The 18669-nt window shown below is 42.5% G+C and overlaps 2 protein-coding genes across 15 annotated transcripts in view; both read right to left on the reverse strand.

Moving 5' to 3' along the window:
* Nucleotides 1–1342: 1342 nt before the first annotated feature.
* LOC124254003 lies at nucleotides 1343–2820 on the reverse strand. Of its 13 annotated transcripts, none has more exons than XM_046687860.1 (4): nucleotides 2740–2820; nucleotides 2501–2676; nucleotides 2125–2191; nucleotides 1707–1829 (listed from the first exon to the last, which is right to left on the reverse strand). In XM_046687860.1, exons 1-4 carry the CDS (start codon nucleotides 2771–2773, stop codon nucleotides 1711–1713), a joined length of 396 nt encoding a protein of 131 aa, XP_046543816.1. In that variant the 5' UTR covers nucleotides 2774–2820; the 3' UTR covers nucleotides 1707–1710. The 13 variants fall into 13 exon arrangements, with proteins under 13 accessions (XP_046543823.1, XP_046543822.1, XP_046543816.1 ...); XM_046687864.1 differs by lacking the exon at nucleotides 1707–1829 and adding exons at nucleotides 1909–2048; nucleotides 2080–2107 and having other exon boundaries at nucleotides 2138–2201; nucleotides 2583–2773; XM_046687863.1 differs by lacking the exon at nucleotides 1707–1829 and adding exons at nucleotides 1909–2048; nucleotides 2080–2107 and having other exon boundaries at nucleotides 2138–2201; nucleotides 2547–2773.
* Nucleotides 1753–18669, reverse strand: part of LOC124254002 (chitin synthase chs-2-like) — a 63158-nt gene continuing 46241 nt past the window's right edge. Inside the window, exons 4-16 of one of the 2 annotated variants that reach the window (XR_006892361.1) lie at nucleotides 16481–17499; nucleotides 15957–16050; nucleotides 15466–15671; nucleotides 15020–15099; nucleotides 14791–14899; nucleotides 13601–13754; nucleotides 12581–12791; nucleotides 11738–11938; nucleotides 8200–8506; nucleotides 7745–7835; nucleotides 4800–5457; nucleotides 2731–4614; nucleotides 1753–1895 (exon numbers count right to left, since the gene is read on the reverse strand). Coding sequence is in view for 1 of the 2 variants with exons in the window: in XM_046687854.1 (XP_046543810.1) it covers nucleotides 3209–4614; nucleotides 4800–5457; nucleotides 7745–7835; nucleotides 8200–8506; nucleotides 11738–11938; nucleotides 12581–12791; nucleotides 13601–13754; nucleotides 14791–14899; nucleotides 15020–15099; nucleotides 15466–15671; nucleotides 15957–16050; nucleotides 16481–17499 (4536 nt within the window). In the remaining variant the exon portion in view is untranslated. Of the gene's footprint in view, nucleotides 1896–2730; nucleotides 4615–4799; nucleotides 5458–7744; nucleotides 7836–8199; nucleotides 8507–11737; nucleotides 11939–12580; nucleotides 12792–13600; nucleotides 13755–14790; nucleotides 14900–15019; nucleotides 15100–15465; nucleotides 15672–15956; nucleotides 16051–16480; nucleotides 17500–18669 lie in introns of those variants that run through there. The other variant, XM_046687854.1, reaches the window with a different exon arrangement.

Genomic DNA, 18669 nt, shown 5'->3' on the forward strand with positions numbered 1-18669 from the left:
AACGTTATGAAACTATTTCCCAGAGTTGGTCTGATGTTTTCATTACATTCTGCGTTGAAATGAATGTTTGATCATGAACCGATTTAGATTTAGGTTGTCATTCATCTGTATCATTTTGACCCAAACAGACTGTAGTGTTCTGGGGTGCAAGGGGCGCAACTCTGCACGACGCATTGCAACGTCGTAGGCAACTGGGCCACTCGTAGTCCCGCTAAGTACTTCAGCTTTCTGGTTTTATGTGTGAGGTATTTTATTTAATAATTCAAGGGCTTGAATACAAATCATTACAGCATATTGAAACGATTCTAACAAGATTACAAGTACAGTTTCCAAGAAACACAGAAATGGGTATTATACCGAGAAGGAGACAAATGAGCCATTTTGTCGTCTATATACAATTTGTAGTTCTTGCTAAATACAGCTACGTCGTATCCAATTTGAGTACTGAAAACCAAAGTAATTATGACATCCATTACATCCAAATAATATATCAATAACACAGTAATCAAAGACTCTCAGTGGGTGGGCAAGGATATATATACACGGATACTTTTATAGTTCCACATGAATAGAGATATGTGTTTAAAACATACAAACTGTACGGAGAGAGAGAGAAAGAAGGCTTGAGAGAGATGAACGGACTTTGGAGAGATATATACTGAAGGCTTGTCATTTAACATTTTAACATGAACGGACTTTGGACAGATACTATCCATTATGAAACAACATATATCAAATACTGTTTGGATCATAAAAAATTCTTTCACTCGTGCAAAAAGGATTTAAAAAAGAAATTCACACATCGGATCCAAGATTTTGATTACCAACCCTCACAGTGAACAGCATCCTAGTCCCTCCCGTCATCCTAGTCTGTCTCACAGTCCCTCAACAGCATTATTTCCTCGTCTGTCTCACAGTCCCTCAACAGCATTATTTCCTCGTCTGTCTCACAGTCCCTCAACAGCATTATTTCCTCGTCTGTCTCACAGTCCCTCAACAGCATTATTTCCTCGTCTGTCTCACAGTCCCTCAACAGCATTATTTCCTCGTCTGTCTCACAGTCCCTCAACAGCATTATTTCCTCGTCTGTCTCACAGTCCTCAGCATTATTTCCTCGTCTGTCTCACAGTCCCTCAACAGCATTAGTCTGTCTCACAGTCCCTCAACAGCATTATTTCCCTCAGCATTATTTCTGTCTGTCTCACAGTCCCTCAACAGCATTATTTGTCTCACAGTCCCTCAACAGTTTCCTCGTCTGTCACAGTCCCTCAACAGCATTATTTCCTCGTCTGTCTCTCACAGTCCCTCAACAGCATTATTTCTGTCCACAGTCCCTCAACAGTCGTCTGTCTCACAGTCCCTCAACAGCATTATTTTCGTCTGTCTCACAGTCCCTCAACAGCATTATTTCCTCGTCTGTCTCACAGTCCCTCAACAATTATTTCCTCGTCTGTCTCACAGTCCCTCAACAGTATTATTTCCTCGTCTGTCTCACAGTCCCTCAACAGCATTATTTCCTCGTCTGTCTCACAGTCCCTCAACAGCATTATTTCCTCGTCTGTCTCACAGTCCCTCAACAGCATTATTTCCTCGTCTGTCTCACAGTCCCTCAACAGCATTATTTCCTCGTCTGTCTGTCTCACAGTCCCCTGTCTCACAGTCCCTCAACAGCATTATTTCCTCGTCTGTCTCTACAGTCCCTCAACAGCATTATTTCCTCGTCTGTCTCACAGTCCTCAACAGCATTATTTCCTCGTCTGTCTCACAGTCCCTCAACAGCATTATTTCCTCGTCTGTCTCACAGTCCCTCAACAGCATTATTTCCTCGTTTCTCGTCTGTCTGTCTCACAGTCCCTCAACAGCATTATTTCCCTCGTCTGTCTCACAGTCCCTCCCTCAACAGCATTATTTCCTCGTCTGTCTCACAGTCCCTCAACAGCATTATTTCTCACAGTCAGTCTGTCTCACAGTCCCTCAACAGCATTATTTCCTCGTCTGTCTCACAGTCAACAGTATTATTTCCTCGTCTGTCTCACAGTCCCTCAACACATTTCCTCGTCCCACAGTCCCTCAACAGCAGCATTATTTCCTCGTCTGTCTCACAGTCTCAACAGCATTCACAGTCTGTCTCACAGTCCCTCAACAGCATTATTTCCTCGTCTGTCTCACAGTCCCTCAACAGCATTATTTCCTCGTCTGTCAGTCTGAACAGCATTATTTCCTCGTCTGTCCTCAACAGCATTATTTCCTCGTCTGTCTCACAGTCCCTCAACAGCATTATTATTTCTCGTCTGTCTCACAGTCCCTCAACAGCAATTTCCTCGTCTGTCTCACAGTCCCTCAACAGCATTATTTCCTCGTCTGTCTCACAGTCCCTCAACAGCATTATTTCCTCGTCTGTCTCACAGTCCCTCAACAGCATTATTTCCTCGTCTGTCTCACAGTCCCTCAACAGCATTATTTCCTCGTCTGTCTCACAGTCCCTCAACAGCATTATTTCCTCGTCTGTCTCACAGTCCCTCAACAGCATTATTTCCTCGTCTGTCTCACAGTCCCATAACAGCATTATTTCCTCGTCTGTCTCACAGTCCCTCAACAGCATTATTTCCTCGTCTGTCTCACAGTCCCTCAACAGCATTATTTCCTCGTCTGTCTCACAGTCCCTCAACAGCATTAATTCCTCATCTGTCTCACAGTCCCTTATTTCCTCGTCTGTCTCACAGTCCCTACACAGCATTATTTCCTCGTCTGTCTCACAGTCCCTCAACAGCATTATTTCCTCGTCTGTCTCATTTTTTTCCCTTTCGAAGAGCCCTTTTTCCTATGCTCGAGCTCGAAGCAAGTCTACATTTCCTCAGGTTCTTCGAATCACCCATCTCACTGGGGCTCCTTTTCAATTTTTAATGGAATTATTTGTTGCTATCAAAATTATATATATTCAGAGACTGGGCGTTAGTCTACTGGCATCCTTGTGAAGTCGCTAGGGAGCATTGGTGCAGATTCCGAGTGATGACGACCGGCAACAATCGTGTGTGCCGTTTTTAATTTAACTATAGTACACATGAAAACCACCGTATTCTCTCTAAAAGTCATCCCGGCATGGCTGCTTCGGACTGTTGAATAACCCGGGGTTTTATTGGAAAGTCTTGAAAGTTAGCCCTCCGTTGCTTGTTAGAAACTCGGAGATTGTGATCGATGAAATAGTGCTTTAAAAGAGAGTGTCAGCCCCATGTATTCCTCTATGGGGTGAGGAGCCTCGGGACCTGGCAGCATATTCAACTTCCGGCGGCCACTCATCACCAGGTGCTGGCGGCGGAGTCTGTAACGTCATTTCCGTGTCCGGCTCCATTGATCGCTGTCGGGTTTGTCGACTCTGCCGAATAATTTGACGGAGAGATGATTGGCCGTCAGATGCTGGATGCGATTCATCCTTCTTTGTAGCTGCAAGTGCCCGCATGGCAAATGATTTAAGTTTTGGCTTTGGGCTGCTTGCCACAGGACCTTGGTTGGTCTGAGTTTTTGCTTCCCCAAATGCAGATCTTGTGGCCTGTGAGCTGGATGGTTGAGGTGCTAGTCCTTGCTCTTCTCTCCTCTTCTGCTGAGCAGCTTTCACAATATCAGCAAGAGTCATTGGTTTCTTGCTTTTAATTTGTTTGTTAATATTAAGTTTTTGTACAACGCCTTGCCACCTGTCATTCTTCTTGATAACTTTTTGTTTAAAGGCTTCATTTGACTGGGCCATTTTGACGATAGTGAATAGAGATTTGCGTTCAAAACCTTTAAATTTTTTACCGATCTCCTCCTCAGCTTTCTCTTTGGACTCATGTTGTTTGTCCTCCGTCATGTTTTTAGCCAGTTTCTGAAAGTTCTTCATGAAATTTCTGCTCAGTGTGTGGTGAGCTTTAGGTTCCTTTGTGCGTGCTCTCATCTTGTTCCACAGATCCTTACCTTTGTTTGGATTCCCAGAACCCTCTTCCTCATCATCGGGGTAATCAGGGGCTAGTTCGGTGGCACTCACAGTGGACATTGTGTCATCATCTTCCCTCATCTGCTGCATTTCCCGGACAAGGGCAATAGTCTCCTCGACAGTGGGCCTCCTGTCTTCTTGCTTCTTGCTTCTCAGTTTGCCTCTGAATAAATCAATCCTAGTTATAGCAGCGATGTGTAAGAACGTAGAATATCTGTGGAACAGCATTGCTATATATTGTATAGAAAGCATAATCCCGAACACGAGAGTAAATGCAACTGATATTGGCTGAATATCCTCGGGAATCACATCATCATTCCCACACGGTAGTTTTACCTTCAGCTGTGGAGTGTACTCAGATACTGACTCCAAAGCAAATAGAAGGATAACGAAGAGGGCATTGATGAGGAGAAAGGCAAGGCACACGGTGTTCCTCAATTCTAAAAGGTCTTGTTGCATTTTCTTCTCATGCTTTTCATCTCTGTCCAGTGGGAAGAGGTACTTCCCGATAAGTCCATTCCAGAAATCTACCTCTTGACTGCTCACCAGCTCCTTTTGGCCTCCTGCAATATCTTCATCCTCAATCCAGTAGGGCTCTGTCAGCTCATCTCTGACCATCGTCTTTTCCTCTTTGAATACTGGATTGGCTGAAAAATATAACGCAGATAGTCATACTATTCAAAAGCAGTGTTCAGACTTTATCGTTGAGCCGTCTTGTAGCCTGTCATCACATATAATCACCATTTGACTGTTTGTCTTGACAATTGTATACAAACTGGTTCTACCTGATCAAACTGTTTCATAGTTATTACAGATAAAAATGCTCCATTACCTCTGTCCACAGCTCCTTCAAACTGACCAGCAATATCAGAGAAGGGTGTAGCTTCAGGAGTACGGGTATTGTTGAAAGAATCGAGAGAATCAACACCACTTCGGGTCATTTCAGTCATGCGTTCGTCGAGTTCCTCCAAACGTTGCAGGATGGCCTTGAACTTGAGGTCTTCATTTTTCACCCCTTGGTTAGATGGGCAACAGACACATCTGAACAAGTTACCAAAGGAGAAGTTGTAATCTGAATCACCAGATACCCCTTCACTTATCTTCCCAAGCCACTGCTGCACCATATTCCTTTTATCCTGACTGGCTTGATTTTGCTTTTGTTGCTGCTGTTGTTGCTGAGTTGGGAGCGGAGGAGCTGCAGTTTTCACTTCACGAGTTCCCCAGGATACGTTCTGAAGATTCCCGAGAGAGAATATCATCATTAACACTGACATCGCTGGTATGGAGAGGAAGTATAGCCCCCCATGTATAATACACCAGAACTCCTGGGGGTGAAGGAAAGCCGACGACACATAGATTCCCGCGACCCCGGTCAAGAAGACTGTGGACACAGAACAGAATCCACTTCTTGCAACCTGCTGCAGGATTCCTACCAACACCACCATCATCAGAAGACTGTAGACAATCGACACCAGAGAAGCGAATGACAGCTGGAACCAATAATAGTCCATTTCAAACATTCAAACAGACGATAAATATCAAGTCAACTTCAAATCAGGTTATCTACGTTTATTTTATAAATACATGTACTACTGTTAGTAACAATAACTCGTGAAAATACAGGAATATTATTTTAATATAACATGTATGTTATATTAGTGACAATGATGGTGAGTGTTTCACCGCTTTGCAGATTTAATGTCATGGAGTACAATGTGGTAAGATGTCTCAGTCGGTACAAGAGTGGAGATAAACTGAAGTTCTAAACAAAATGTACCGAGTTTGTATTTTTCCATGTAATTGAAACTTGAAAATGCCGTTCGTACAAATTGATCATGTCTATTTAACCAAAACTCGTTCCTGCAACAGTTTGTAAACAGTATTCAGTGGCTGGGCAATTTTGTGGGGTAAAAATATATACTGAGTCAAAAAAGAAACTTCACAAAATGTAATTTGAAAAATAATGAATAATTTTTCTCTGATGATACATCTATGTATCCGAATTGGGATCCCTATCTTTCGACTCTAGAAAAACGTTAGCAAAACCCACTCAAACACATCCATTCGTCGTGCAAATGACGTTAGTGCCAAATCAGGTTTTGCAAGTGCAGTCGATCACGTGATCTTCGCATCGAAGTTTTCTTCATATGCACGTGTTTGCATTGGCCTCAAGAATTGAAAAAACACTTTTAAACCACAGTTCTAACGGTACTTGAAATGCCACGATTGTCAAATGTGCAACTTGAACGTGCCGTTGGCATGTTGCAAGCGGGAAGATCAGTTATTGACGTCGCAAGAGCAATGGGATGCAGCCGTCGTACTGTGTATGACTTGCGAGGTCGTCTACAACAAACTGGCACCACTTCTGATCGCCCAAGGTCGGGTCGTCCACGTGTGACGTCACGAGCAGAAGACCGTCAAATCGTCCTACGTCACCTACGTGACAGATTTCTGCCGGCTACAAGAACCAGGACTGAGATGTTTAGAGGTCGACTGTCCTCACAGACCATTCGAAATCGGTTGCGGGCTGCCAATCTCCATTCTCGACGTCCATATCGTGGGCCAATATTGACGCCGTTTCATCAACGTCAACGTCTGCTGTGGGCCCAACGTCACCTCCAATGGACCCAGAGAGACTGGAATCGAGTCGTCTTTACCCTCAGACTCGCGGACGGCAGGCATAGAGTCTGGAGACGACGTCGTGAACGGTATGCCCAATGTTGTGTACAGGAAGTCGACAGATTCGGGGGCGGAAGATGCATGGTGTGGGGTGCTTTCTGTGGGAACAACCGTTCCCGACTTCTTGTCATCCGTGGAAACCTCACAGCTGCTGCTTACCGCGACCAGGTGCTCACCCCTGAACTCGTTCCTTTCATGGCGGCTTATGGCCCAGGTCTACAGTTCCAGCATGATAATGCTCGGCCGCATACCGTGATGTTGACACGAAATTTCCTTCAAAACGCTGGAATCAACGTCATGGACTGGCCATCAAGGTCCCCTGACCGTAATCCAATAGAGCACGTTTGGGATGCACTTGGGAGAAGGCTTCGTGGTCTTAGGAACCAGCCTCAGAATTTGCAGGAACTTGGCGCTGCCTTGCAAGAGCAATGGCGCAGAATCCCCAACCACGTGTTCACAAGCATCAGGCAGTCGATGAGGAGACGGTGTTTGGCAGTGGTGAATGCGCGGGGCGGCCATACACGATATTGAACTGAGAAATTTCGCATTTTTATTCTTGTGACTTGACATTCTGTATACCCATGTTTTGGAACGGCGGTGTAGCAAAATGGAAATGATTATGGCACTGTCAGTGTATCGTGTACATCACACAGATCTCAGCGATGAAATAATAACAATTTAACCATCTTACCATCTCTTGTTCTATTATAGTTCCCTGAAGAAAGAATGTGAAGTTTCTTTTTTGACTCAGTATATATTGGTCTAATGAAACCTTGGGTAAGTATAATTTACAAACACATGACTCCTACCATGTGATTTTGTGCCATTGAAAGCACATCTGTTGACTGATTATTAAGATAGGGTACCAAAGATACCCATCAGCAGCTGTGTGCAATACTATTTATTTAAAAAGAAGAAGTTGAATTACACCTGAAGTAGCTTTCTAAAATTGCTCACTTAGCACTGGTATAGTTTTTTTCCTTTTCACATCCATAACGTTTTAATTGCAATTGAAAATAAACATTATGATAGAATAAATTTAAGAGGAATACATATGCTTCTTAGTGCGTGTTGATGCGTGGATGGATATAGTATTACCTGTACGTCGGTGCTTGTTTTGAAACACAGGAGCACAAAAATGATGATTGGTATCAAGTTGATGACGAACGAACCATACAAGGGTATGGCGCTGCAATACAAGTTTAATATACTTGAAGATGACAGAGGTAACAAGACTTTACAAGGAGATACAAAGCTTACACTGAGTGATGAAAATAGTTTAGCAGTCATTGATAGAATACATTTTATTGTTTAGTCATTATAGTTCTTATCACAGCTGCTAAATGACCGACCGTATAGTTCTTATCACAGCTGCTAAATGGCCGGCCGTTGACCACGCAGACTAAATGCTTTGTTTCATAGCGTGGTGGGTTACATGTTCACTTGTCACAAGGTTTGACTTGGGTTCACTGTATCATTTTATCGCTGGTTCCTTGTTAGCCCAACATCTAAACAAATAACTCCCTTACTGGTCAATACAAGAGTATACATACGGGTAGGCAGTTGTCAATGCCCCGACTATGAGCATGAAGATGGTGCCTGGAGTGATGACTGAGAACGTGAAGAGGAACATCTGATACAGCATAAACATGATGGAGATGTCCTGGTTGTTCTTGGATGTTTTCTTCCAGTCCATCACCAGGTCCAGAATGTTGGCCATAGTGGAAGGCGTCCAGCGCCGCCGCTGGTTGAAGAACTCGAAGAAGCCTTCCGGAGCAAACGTGAATGAGTCTGAGGCAGCACAGTATTCTACTCTGTAGCCTCTTTGCAAGAGGAGGGTGCACAGCCAGCGGTCCTCTCCTGGAAGGGAAATTGATACCGAATGATGGACAATGTTGCCTAAGGAAGAAGCCACTCCCATATATAAGATATATGCGTGTAACAGGCAATCTATTGTTGAGTTGGAGAGTTTCTTATGGTTGTCATCTGGGAGAAAACATCAAAGCTGATGCAGGTGTCAGCCATTTCCCCCATCGATATGAGACTCGTGAGCAAGGATGTGACGGACAAGCTACAAACATAGATAGTTCGAACGGGTGGGATAAGGGAGCCTATCATGGGTTCCAGTCGTTCGCTCGTTCCTCAGAATTTTCAGATGAAGTATCGTGCCACAACGGTAATCATATCATGGTAGTGTATATGTATAGGAACCATATACACCAGTGTGTTGTTATCTCACTCTCATATACCCTGTGTATATTATTTACAACATTACATCAACCGTAAATTTGATTAGTAAACGTTCTTGTAAATTCTGACTGAAAAATATCACTGATTTAAAACAGTACCTTCATAATACTGAAGAAAGTACCGGTACCTTGATAATACTGAACATAGTACTACTACCATGATAATACTGAACAAAGTACCAGTACCTTGATAATACTGAAAATAGTACCGCTACCTTGATAAGACTGAACATGGTGCCACTAACTTGATAATACTGAACATAGTACCAGTACCTTGATAATACTGAACATACTTACCACTGCCTTGAAAATACTGAACATAGTACCACTACCACGATAATACTGAACATAGTACCACTGCCTTGATAATACTGAACATAGTACCACTACCTTGATCATGCTGAACATAGTACCACTACCTTGATAATACTGAACATAGTACCACTACCTTGATAATGCTGAACATAATACCACTACCTTGATAATACCGAACATAGCACCACTACCATGATAATACTGAAAATGGTACCACTACCTTGATGATACTGAACATAGTACCAGTACATTGATAATATTGAACATAGTACCACTACCTTGATAATACTGAACATAGAACTACTACCATGATAATACTGAACATAGTACCACTGCCTTGATAATGCTGAACATAGTACCACTACCTTGATAATACTGAACATAGTACCACTACCATGATAATACTGAACATAGTACCACTGCCTTGATAATACTGAACATAGTACCACTACCTTGATAACACTGAACATAGTACCACTACCTTGATAATACTGAACATAGTACCACTACCTTGATAATACTGAACATAGTACCACTACCTTGATAATACTGAACATAGTACCACTACCTTGATAATACTGAACATAGTACCACTACCTTGATCATACTGAACATAGTACCTTGATAATACTGAACATAGTAATACTGATAATATGAACATAGTACCACTACCTTGATCATACTGAACATAGTACCACTACCTTGATAATACTGAACATAGTACCACTATCTTGATAATACTGAACATAGTACCACTACCTTGATAATACTGAACATAGTACCACTACCTTGAAAATACTGAACATAGTACCACTACCTTGATAATACTGAACATAGTACCACTGCCTTGATAATACTGAACATAGTACCACTACCTTGATCATATTGAACATAGTACCACTACCTTGATCATGCTGAACATAGAACCACTACCTTGATAAACTGAACATAGTAACACTACCACAATAATACTGAACATAGTACCACTACCTTGATGATGCTGAACATAGTACCACTACCTTGATAATACTGAACATAGCACCACTACCATGATAATACTGAAAATGGTACCACTACCTTGATGATTCTGAACATAGTACCAGTACCTTGATAATACTGAACATAGTACCACTACCTTGATAATACTGAACATAGTACCACTACCTTGAAAATACTGAACATAGTACCACTACCATGATAATACTGAACATAGAACTACTACCTTGATAATACTGAACATAGTACCACTACCTTGAAAATACTGAACATAGTACCACTACCTTGAAAATACTGAACATAGTACCACTGCCTTGATAATACTGAACATAGTACCACTACCTTGATAATACTAAACATAGTACCACTACCTTGATAATACTGAACATAGTACCACTACCTTGATAATCCTGAAAATAGTACCACTACCTTGATAATACTGAACATAGTACCAGTACCTTCATAATACTGAACATAGTACCACTACCTTGACCATACTGAACATAGTACCACTACCTTGATAATATTGAACATAGTACCAGTACCTTCATAATACTGACCATAGTACCACTACCTTGAAAATACTGAACATAGTACCACTATCATGATAATACTGAACATAGTACCACTACCTTGATAATACTGAACATAGTACCACTTCCTTGAAAATACTAAACATAGTACCACTACCTTGATAATACTGAACATAGTACCATTACCTTGATAATACTGAACATAGTACCACTACCTTGATCATATTGAACATAGTACTACTACCTTGATCATACTGAACATAGTACCACTACCTTGATAATACTGTCCATAGTACCATTACCTTGATAATACTGAACATAGTACCAGTACCTTGATCATACTGAACATAGTACCAGTACCTTGATCATACTGAACATAGTACCACTACCATGATAATACTGAACATAGTACCACTACCTTGATAATACTGAACATAGTACCACTACCTTGATAATACTGAACATAGTACCACTACCTTGATAATACTGAACATAGTACCAGTACCTTGATAATACTGAACATAGTACCACTGCCTTGAAAATACTGAACATAGTACCACTACCTTGATAATACTGAACATAGTACCACTACCTTGATAATACTGAACATAGTACCACTACCTTGATCATATTGAACATAGTACCACTACCATGATAATACTGAACATAGTACCACTACCTTGATAATACTGAACATAGTACCATTACCTTGATAATACTGAACATAGTACCACTACCTTGATCATACTGAACATAGTACCAGTACCTTGATCATACTGAACATAGTACCACTCCCATGATAATACTGAACATAGTACCACTACCTTGATAATACTGAACATAGTACCATTACCTTGATAATACTGAACATAGTACCACTACCTTGATCATACTGAACATAGTACCAGTACCTTGATCATACTGAACATAGTACCACTCCCATGATAATACTGAACATAGTACCAGTACCTTGATCATACTGAACATAGTACCAGTACCTTGATCATATTGAACATAGTGCCGGGGTTCCGTGGGCGGGGTTGTATATCTCCTCATGATGTTGTCATCCATGAGAGCAGATCCCCGGAATAAACTGAAGCATCCGGGACTGCACAAAACGCACCCCAACATGTGCTCGGTGGACTTCTGTAGCCAGTGACTGATGGCGTACTCAAACTTCTGGTACCACACCATGGGACCTGGTGGAAATGAACAGTTGGTATTAGACAAGCCATTGTCATGTATCGGACCATGTTTCAGGGCAAGTATGCTACTTCACAGAGATCATGCATGCATGTCATATCAGGAAGGAATGTATATATGCCATGCCGGCCACACAAAAGTATCATTGTACGAGGGAACCATTCTAAACTGGAATACCACGTGGTCATACCACCTCATATTACGCTTGATACTGTTATGGTGCATGTCTTACGAATGAGTGAGTTTAGTTTTACGCCACTCTGCATTATTCCAGCTATATGGTAGCGGTCTGTAAATAATCGAGTCTGGAACAGACAATCCAGTGTTCAACAGCATGAGCATAGATCTACACAATTAGGGTACGATGGCGTGTGTCAACCAAGTCATCGAGTCTGACCACCCGATCCCGTTAAACGCCTTTTACGACAACCATAGGTTACTGAAGATCAATTCTAACCCGGATCTTCACGGGTACATGTCTAACAAACGATTTTAAGTAGTGTTTTCTCTCTATCTACAGTATACGTTGTATATAGACGTCCGGACGTCAAACACTTGTCAGGGATCCAAGGTTTCCAGACCAACGAGAGTTCACTTTAGATAGCTTTGAAAGGACAACATTTCGAAAATTGTTGTACCGTTGCCGATGGGGTGGATCCTGCCACAGGCGGCCCCAAGGCTGGTGCTCTTCCTCATCCTGTCCACCAGGATCTGCAGCGCATCAGGCTGGAAGTCCACATCTCCATCCAAGGCCAGGAGAAACGTGTTCTCTGCGCGGACTTTCTTACGTTTCAGTGACATCTTCTCCTTCAGAAGCTGGTAGCCCAGAAAGTAGTACATGTACATCACCTTCAAAGAAACAAGTACAAATAGGTCATGCACCCTCAAAGAAACAAGTCAGTCATGCACCCATAGAGAAACAAGTACAAGTAGGTCATGCACCCTCAAAGAAACAAGTACAAGTAGGTCATGCACCATCAAAGAAACAGGTGAAAGTAGGTCATGCACCCTCAAAGAAACAAGTCCAAGTAGGTCATGCACCGTCAAAGTATATATACACCACCTTAACAACAGCAACAAGTACATAACATTGAATAAACAAGCGTAGACACACCACCTTCACAATAACATGTACACCATGAGGCATGAGATTCATTTCATAGGGAAACACATTACTAGTACTTTCATTGTCTGACGATTGACTCGATAAATGTTAAACGTTTCGACGACGCCCACAGTTACAACAGATAATCTGCTACGTGGCATGCTATAGGTTGTGCCAACACAGTCAGAGATGGGCTTTTCCTTTCGGCACAAACCTGAAACCTGTTTGCTTTGGACTTTAACATGTACGTTTAAACACCATGTAAATTGTAAAAATATTGTATTCTGTCGGAAGGGGGTGGGATGGGTAATGCAATTTTCATACCTGTTTGCCGAATCAATACTGAGAAGCAAGTCATTAGCAAGCCATTGCCGAGGAGTCCAAGTAAACCTATTTCAACAATCTAAACCTAACTAAAGAGGCACCTTTCAAAGTTTAATGAAGTAAAGATGGTCTTGCTCTAAAAACTGCAACACATACTGCCGGCCTAAATGCCATCCTAATTTGAACTGATTTCACATTTTCTACTATCGGACACCTTAACACTCCATACCTGACTCCATCTCTTTCTGTGCCGAATTTTCACTTTATCCTTGAGGTGAGCGGTGATGGTGTTTCCTCCGGGTAGTGACCACACCAGACGACCTCCGTATGGGGTGGGGATACGTCTGGGGGCAGGTATCCTCATCACGGTGTCGTGTACAGCACTACCCAGAGATCACAAGTAATTATTCAGATACCTAACCTGGTCTTTCCACATACATTGTTATGTGACACTGTTTTTCATTATACAGCAATGTTCCAAGTGTACATTGTACAGTAGGGGCGTGGTGTGCTATATTTAGACTTGGGCTATACTTATACAGAGTTCTGGAATTGAGTGAGTGAGTGAGTTTAGTTTTACTCCGTTCTCGGCAATATTCCAGCTATATGGCGGCGGTGTGTAAGTAATCGAGTCTGGACCAGACAATCCAGTGATCAACAGCATGAGCATCAATCTGCACAATTGGGAACCGATGACATGTGTCAACCAAGTCAGCGAGCCTGACCACCCGATCCCGTTAGTCGCCTTTTACGACAAGCATGGGTTACTGAAGGCCAATTCTAACCCGGATCTTCACGAGTTCTGGAAGGTACTACAGGGTACTAAAAGCCTATGGGCCTTTCCACTCTATTCTGACCCATGTTGTAAATCAACACGTAACGGCATTGATTACTTGATCATTTAATTCGCACAGTTCAATATGATACTGAGCGTTGAATTACGCAAATTACAGTTGAACACCTTTGTGTAGAAGTTGAAGGGGATCACGTAAATATTTCTAAGTTCGACAGATCAAAGTTCGACACATCAACGTTCGACACATCACATGTTCGACAAAGTGGTGTTTGACTATATATTTATGAAGAAAATCGATAATTGACGCCATGATCGATTGCTTAACAATTAGGCTTCTTCACCACTGTTTTTATTGTATAACATTAAGAAGAATGCATAAACTCCATACAGGGAGTCTAGTTAAAATGAAATTATTAACAGATTATTGTTGCCAACAAAGATATAGTGTAAAGACTAAAACATGGACAACAAATTATACATCCGAAACGAAAGTACAGTGAAATCAGGAACCTCGATACATTGCTTTGGAGGATATTATGTTAATGGATCTGGTGGGCATTGCCTTTAGAAGCTTTCTTAACTGTAACACATATTGGATAGCGTTCCAGCGTGTCGACTCATACCTTGCGGCAACGTTGATGACTCTCACAAGCTGCTTAACGAAGTCGTTAGCCTTATACTCGTACTCGTCCTGTAAGTGCGGGCCAAACGCGTCGTCGAAGAAGATATGAGCTGAAAATGACATTTAGAAGGACGCTTTAATCCATTTCACTTGGATACTCAAATGCATTATGTTAATAATGTGTTACAAGCAAAAGCAATCATGTCCCCCAAAACATTGATATATTTTACCTTCAAATTCATAGTAATCAGGATCTTCAATTTCAAAGAACATTTGGGCAGTACGGCGCGCAGATTGGTCCATGTCCAATCTGAGGGAAGATGCAAAAATATTAACAGCAATGATAACAGTAGTGGGGATGATGATGATGGTTATCATCATCATCAACAACAACAACAATAACAACAACATCATAACATTATTCACGTTACTCTCATGCATTGTAATTCACTATAAATACAAATGAAGATTCTTGCAGACAAGGCCTCTTTTAACAGATAACAGATATACTATACTGACCAGCAATAAAAATGCAACTCAGAATTCATGAAAATGATACTTTTTCAGCCATGATTTTGGATTTGATACTTTAACACAATTGTTTAGACTGCTTGAATTGCGTCTCTTTTGCTGGTCAGTATACATATTCAGTTAGCATTAATGGGTCTTCCTCTACCTGAATATTGATTTGAGAACTTGAATCATTTCGTTCTCAGTCTCATGCCACATCGTTGCACAGATGTATATCATGGGTGTGGTGTCTTTTCGCATTCTTTTCTTTGTCTCATTTGGATCAACCATTGCGTTGACCTCTTTCTCTTCCTCTTCTATTCCCCCAGCGGGCTCTCTCGACTCTCCCAAAGCTATAAACGCGCCATTCATCTGGCGCAATAACAAAAGAGCAAATGTTTCTGTCAGCAACAGACCATTCAGGACACAAAAAGGTAATTTAATGTTGACGCTGTTGCTAATGTAGAATTATGATAAGCAAGACCTTAAACGTTTCATATCTCGTATTCATCGATCGCCATGTTGCCTGGTTTGCATGGCGCCGTCGCATGGCTTTAGTGTGCTTTGCCCTTTGTGTTATGTGGAATCTGTCTGAGGAAGGATTCTCTCTTGCATTTTCGTTCTACAATTACACATTAGGATATTTGGATAACATACCATATATTCCTGAAGGTTTTCATCATCCTTACGTCTGTTGAGCATAATGGACTCCTCCAACAGAACTCCACAGAACAGAGGCTTCAGGAACAGTCTGAAAAATAGATATCGTGAACATCAGAACTGTTTCAACGGTGGGCGAGTACCCGGAAGTGTGAGTAACAGTTCACCTGGCGAATTCCAAATAAAGTGATTGTTGTGTGTGTGCTAGTTGTCCTTAGGGTGTCATATTGATAAACTATGATGTCTCTGATTACAAAACCGTCTGAGTGACTTGTTCTTGTACTCCGCTATAAGCATAATTTCAGTTATACCACAGCGTTTCACGAGCATGATTATTGTTTAGACGAATCAAGAGCAATAATAACAACTAATTTGGATTTTATACAGACTTCATGGGATCTTGGCTAATGTACAGCACTCAGCACTGCAAGGAAATGATGCAAAAGATGAATGGCCGATTCGTGTTCTATATGAAGTGTGTCAAATATATCTCAAGGTCGAATGGTAGGAAATATATGTACTTCTCTGTGCTTGCCATCCTGGTGCAGCGAGGTGTGAAGATGTGTCCTGCAATATAGATGAGGGAGACGAACGAAGCCATCCCAACAGGAAGCCAATAGGTTTCAATGTACTGTACCATGAAGTCAAAGAGGTCGAGATTCTTCACATCCGGTATCCAAGGTGCTTTGCATCCTAAAAAGTCACTGATCCCATCATTGAATGTGTAGGTGCTGATGATGATAGCACATGTAACTGGTATTGAGAGAAGAAGGGGTATCGCGAAGCACCATACTTGAGCGAGAATCTTGCAGGCCGACTTGCCGATCTTGTAACACACGATGCTAGATACGATATTGATTGTAGCAACAAAGAAAGGTAGGTATGGGTGGCAGCTTGTCGCCGTAGACGGTGCCCCTGCCTGGGCAGTGTCGGTGATGGTGATTTTCTGAAACACCGAGCAATTCCTTGCTGCTGGTTCCAGGATAAAGAATGCTCTGAGACATTGCTTACTGTTCCAGGAGAAAATCACAGCAGGAAGGGCGATTGTCAAAACTATTTTCCAGATTGAAGTGAGGAAATAAATTTTGGAGCCCCTCTTTTTGATAGATCTCTTTATCCGCGCCAAGCAGTTGCCTTTTGAATCATCGCTACTACTCGTCTTCTTTGAGTGGACATAGTTGTCCCACCACGAGATGGACACAAGGACAAGCGAAACCGGAATAAGTATTGACAGCAAAAGGGATTCTTTGACCGTGTAGGCCAGGTACGACCACACGGCTACTGCAGCAACCTGCAACGTAACCATGAAGATGTCGAACATTTTCCGAACACATATCCGAGCATTCCCATCCTCCTTGTATGCTTTGACTTCGCTGTTTGCGTCGTTGTTGAGGTCGGTGACCTCAAAGATCTTCAGCAGTCCTGGGATGACAGCCACGTTGAGCATCAGCAAGCACCCGATCAGAGGTTCGAAGCTTGGTATGATGTAGAAGACCAACATGACGAGTCCGATAGTGTGTAGCGTCTCAATCAGGAAGGCCTGGAACACAATTTCCATCAATGAGTCAGGTGTTTGGGACGGATCAAATCTAAACTTCCATTCTACAAGCATCTGTAGTGTTACTCAAGTCAGCTAACTACACTCTGACAGCTGCGATCGCTTTGAAGAAGTCTTAATTATGATCGGTCAAAAGCGGATAGCACTTGTCTCCATATTTAAAGGGCCGATGACATGAGTTCGATTCTCCACAATGGTTTAATGTGAGAAGCCTATTTCTGGATCCCCGGGACGATTTCAGTAATGCTGGTGATAGCGGATCACTCACTCATTCCAGATCTAAAGAAGAGGTACTGGTGGCAGACATACCTTGGGAGATATAGTTTATTGAAAAGAATTTCATATTCAGACCCTTTCGGTGGGGATTTTGAAATGGTTATATGTACTAATGTGCACTGGCCTACGCCGTACGCTGGTAAATCTGGATTTGCGCCTTGTACCACTCCACATGCAGTACCCCACCCTCCTGTGTACCAGTCAACATCCAGTACCCCACCCTCCTGTGTACCAGTCAACATCCAGTACCCCACCCTCCTGTGTACCAGTCAACATCCAGTACCCCACCCTCCTGTGTACCACTCCACTTCCAGTACCCCACCCTCCTGTGTACCAGTCAACATCCAGTACCCCACCCTCCTGTGTACCAGTCAACATCCAGTACCCCACCCTCCTGTGTACCAGTCAACATCCAGTACCCCACCCTCCTGTGTACCAGTCAACATCCAGTACCCCACCCTCCTGTGTACCAGTCAACATCCAGTACCCCACCCTCCTGTGTACCAGTCAACATCCAGTACCCCACCCTCCTGTGTACCACTCCACTTCCAGTACCCCACCCTCCTGTGTACCACTCCACTTCCAGTACCCCACCCTCCTGTGTACCAGTCAACATCCAGTACCCCACCCTCCTGTGTACCAGTCAACATCCAGTACCCCACCCTCCTGTGTACCAGTCAACATCCAGTACCCCACCCTCCTGTGTACCAGTCAACATCCAGTACCCCACCCTCCTGTGTGCCACCCAGCTTCCAGTGTCACACAATACTTAACTTCCAAGCTTGACAATTTCTGCTGGCGATTAGATGTCTCACTCGGAGACTGTATACTTTCGAAATGACTCTACCCAAAACCCGTCTTAGAACCGGCTGTTTA

This window comes from Haliotis rubra, unplaced genomic scaffold (assembly GCF_003918875.1).
Source record: "Haliotis rubra isolate DU_JTF1 unplaced genomic scaffold, ASM391887v1 Scf56, whole genome shotgun sequence".
Classification (NCBI taxonomy): Eukaryota; Metazoa; Mollusca; class Gastropoda; order Lepetellida; family Haliotidae; genus Haliotis; species Haliotis rubra.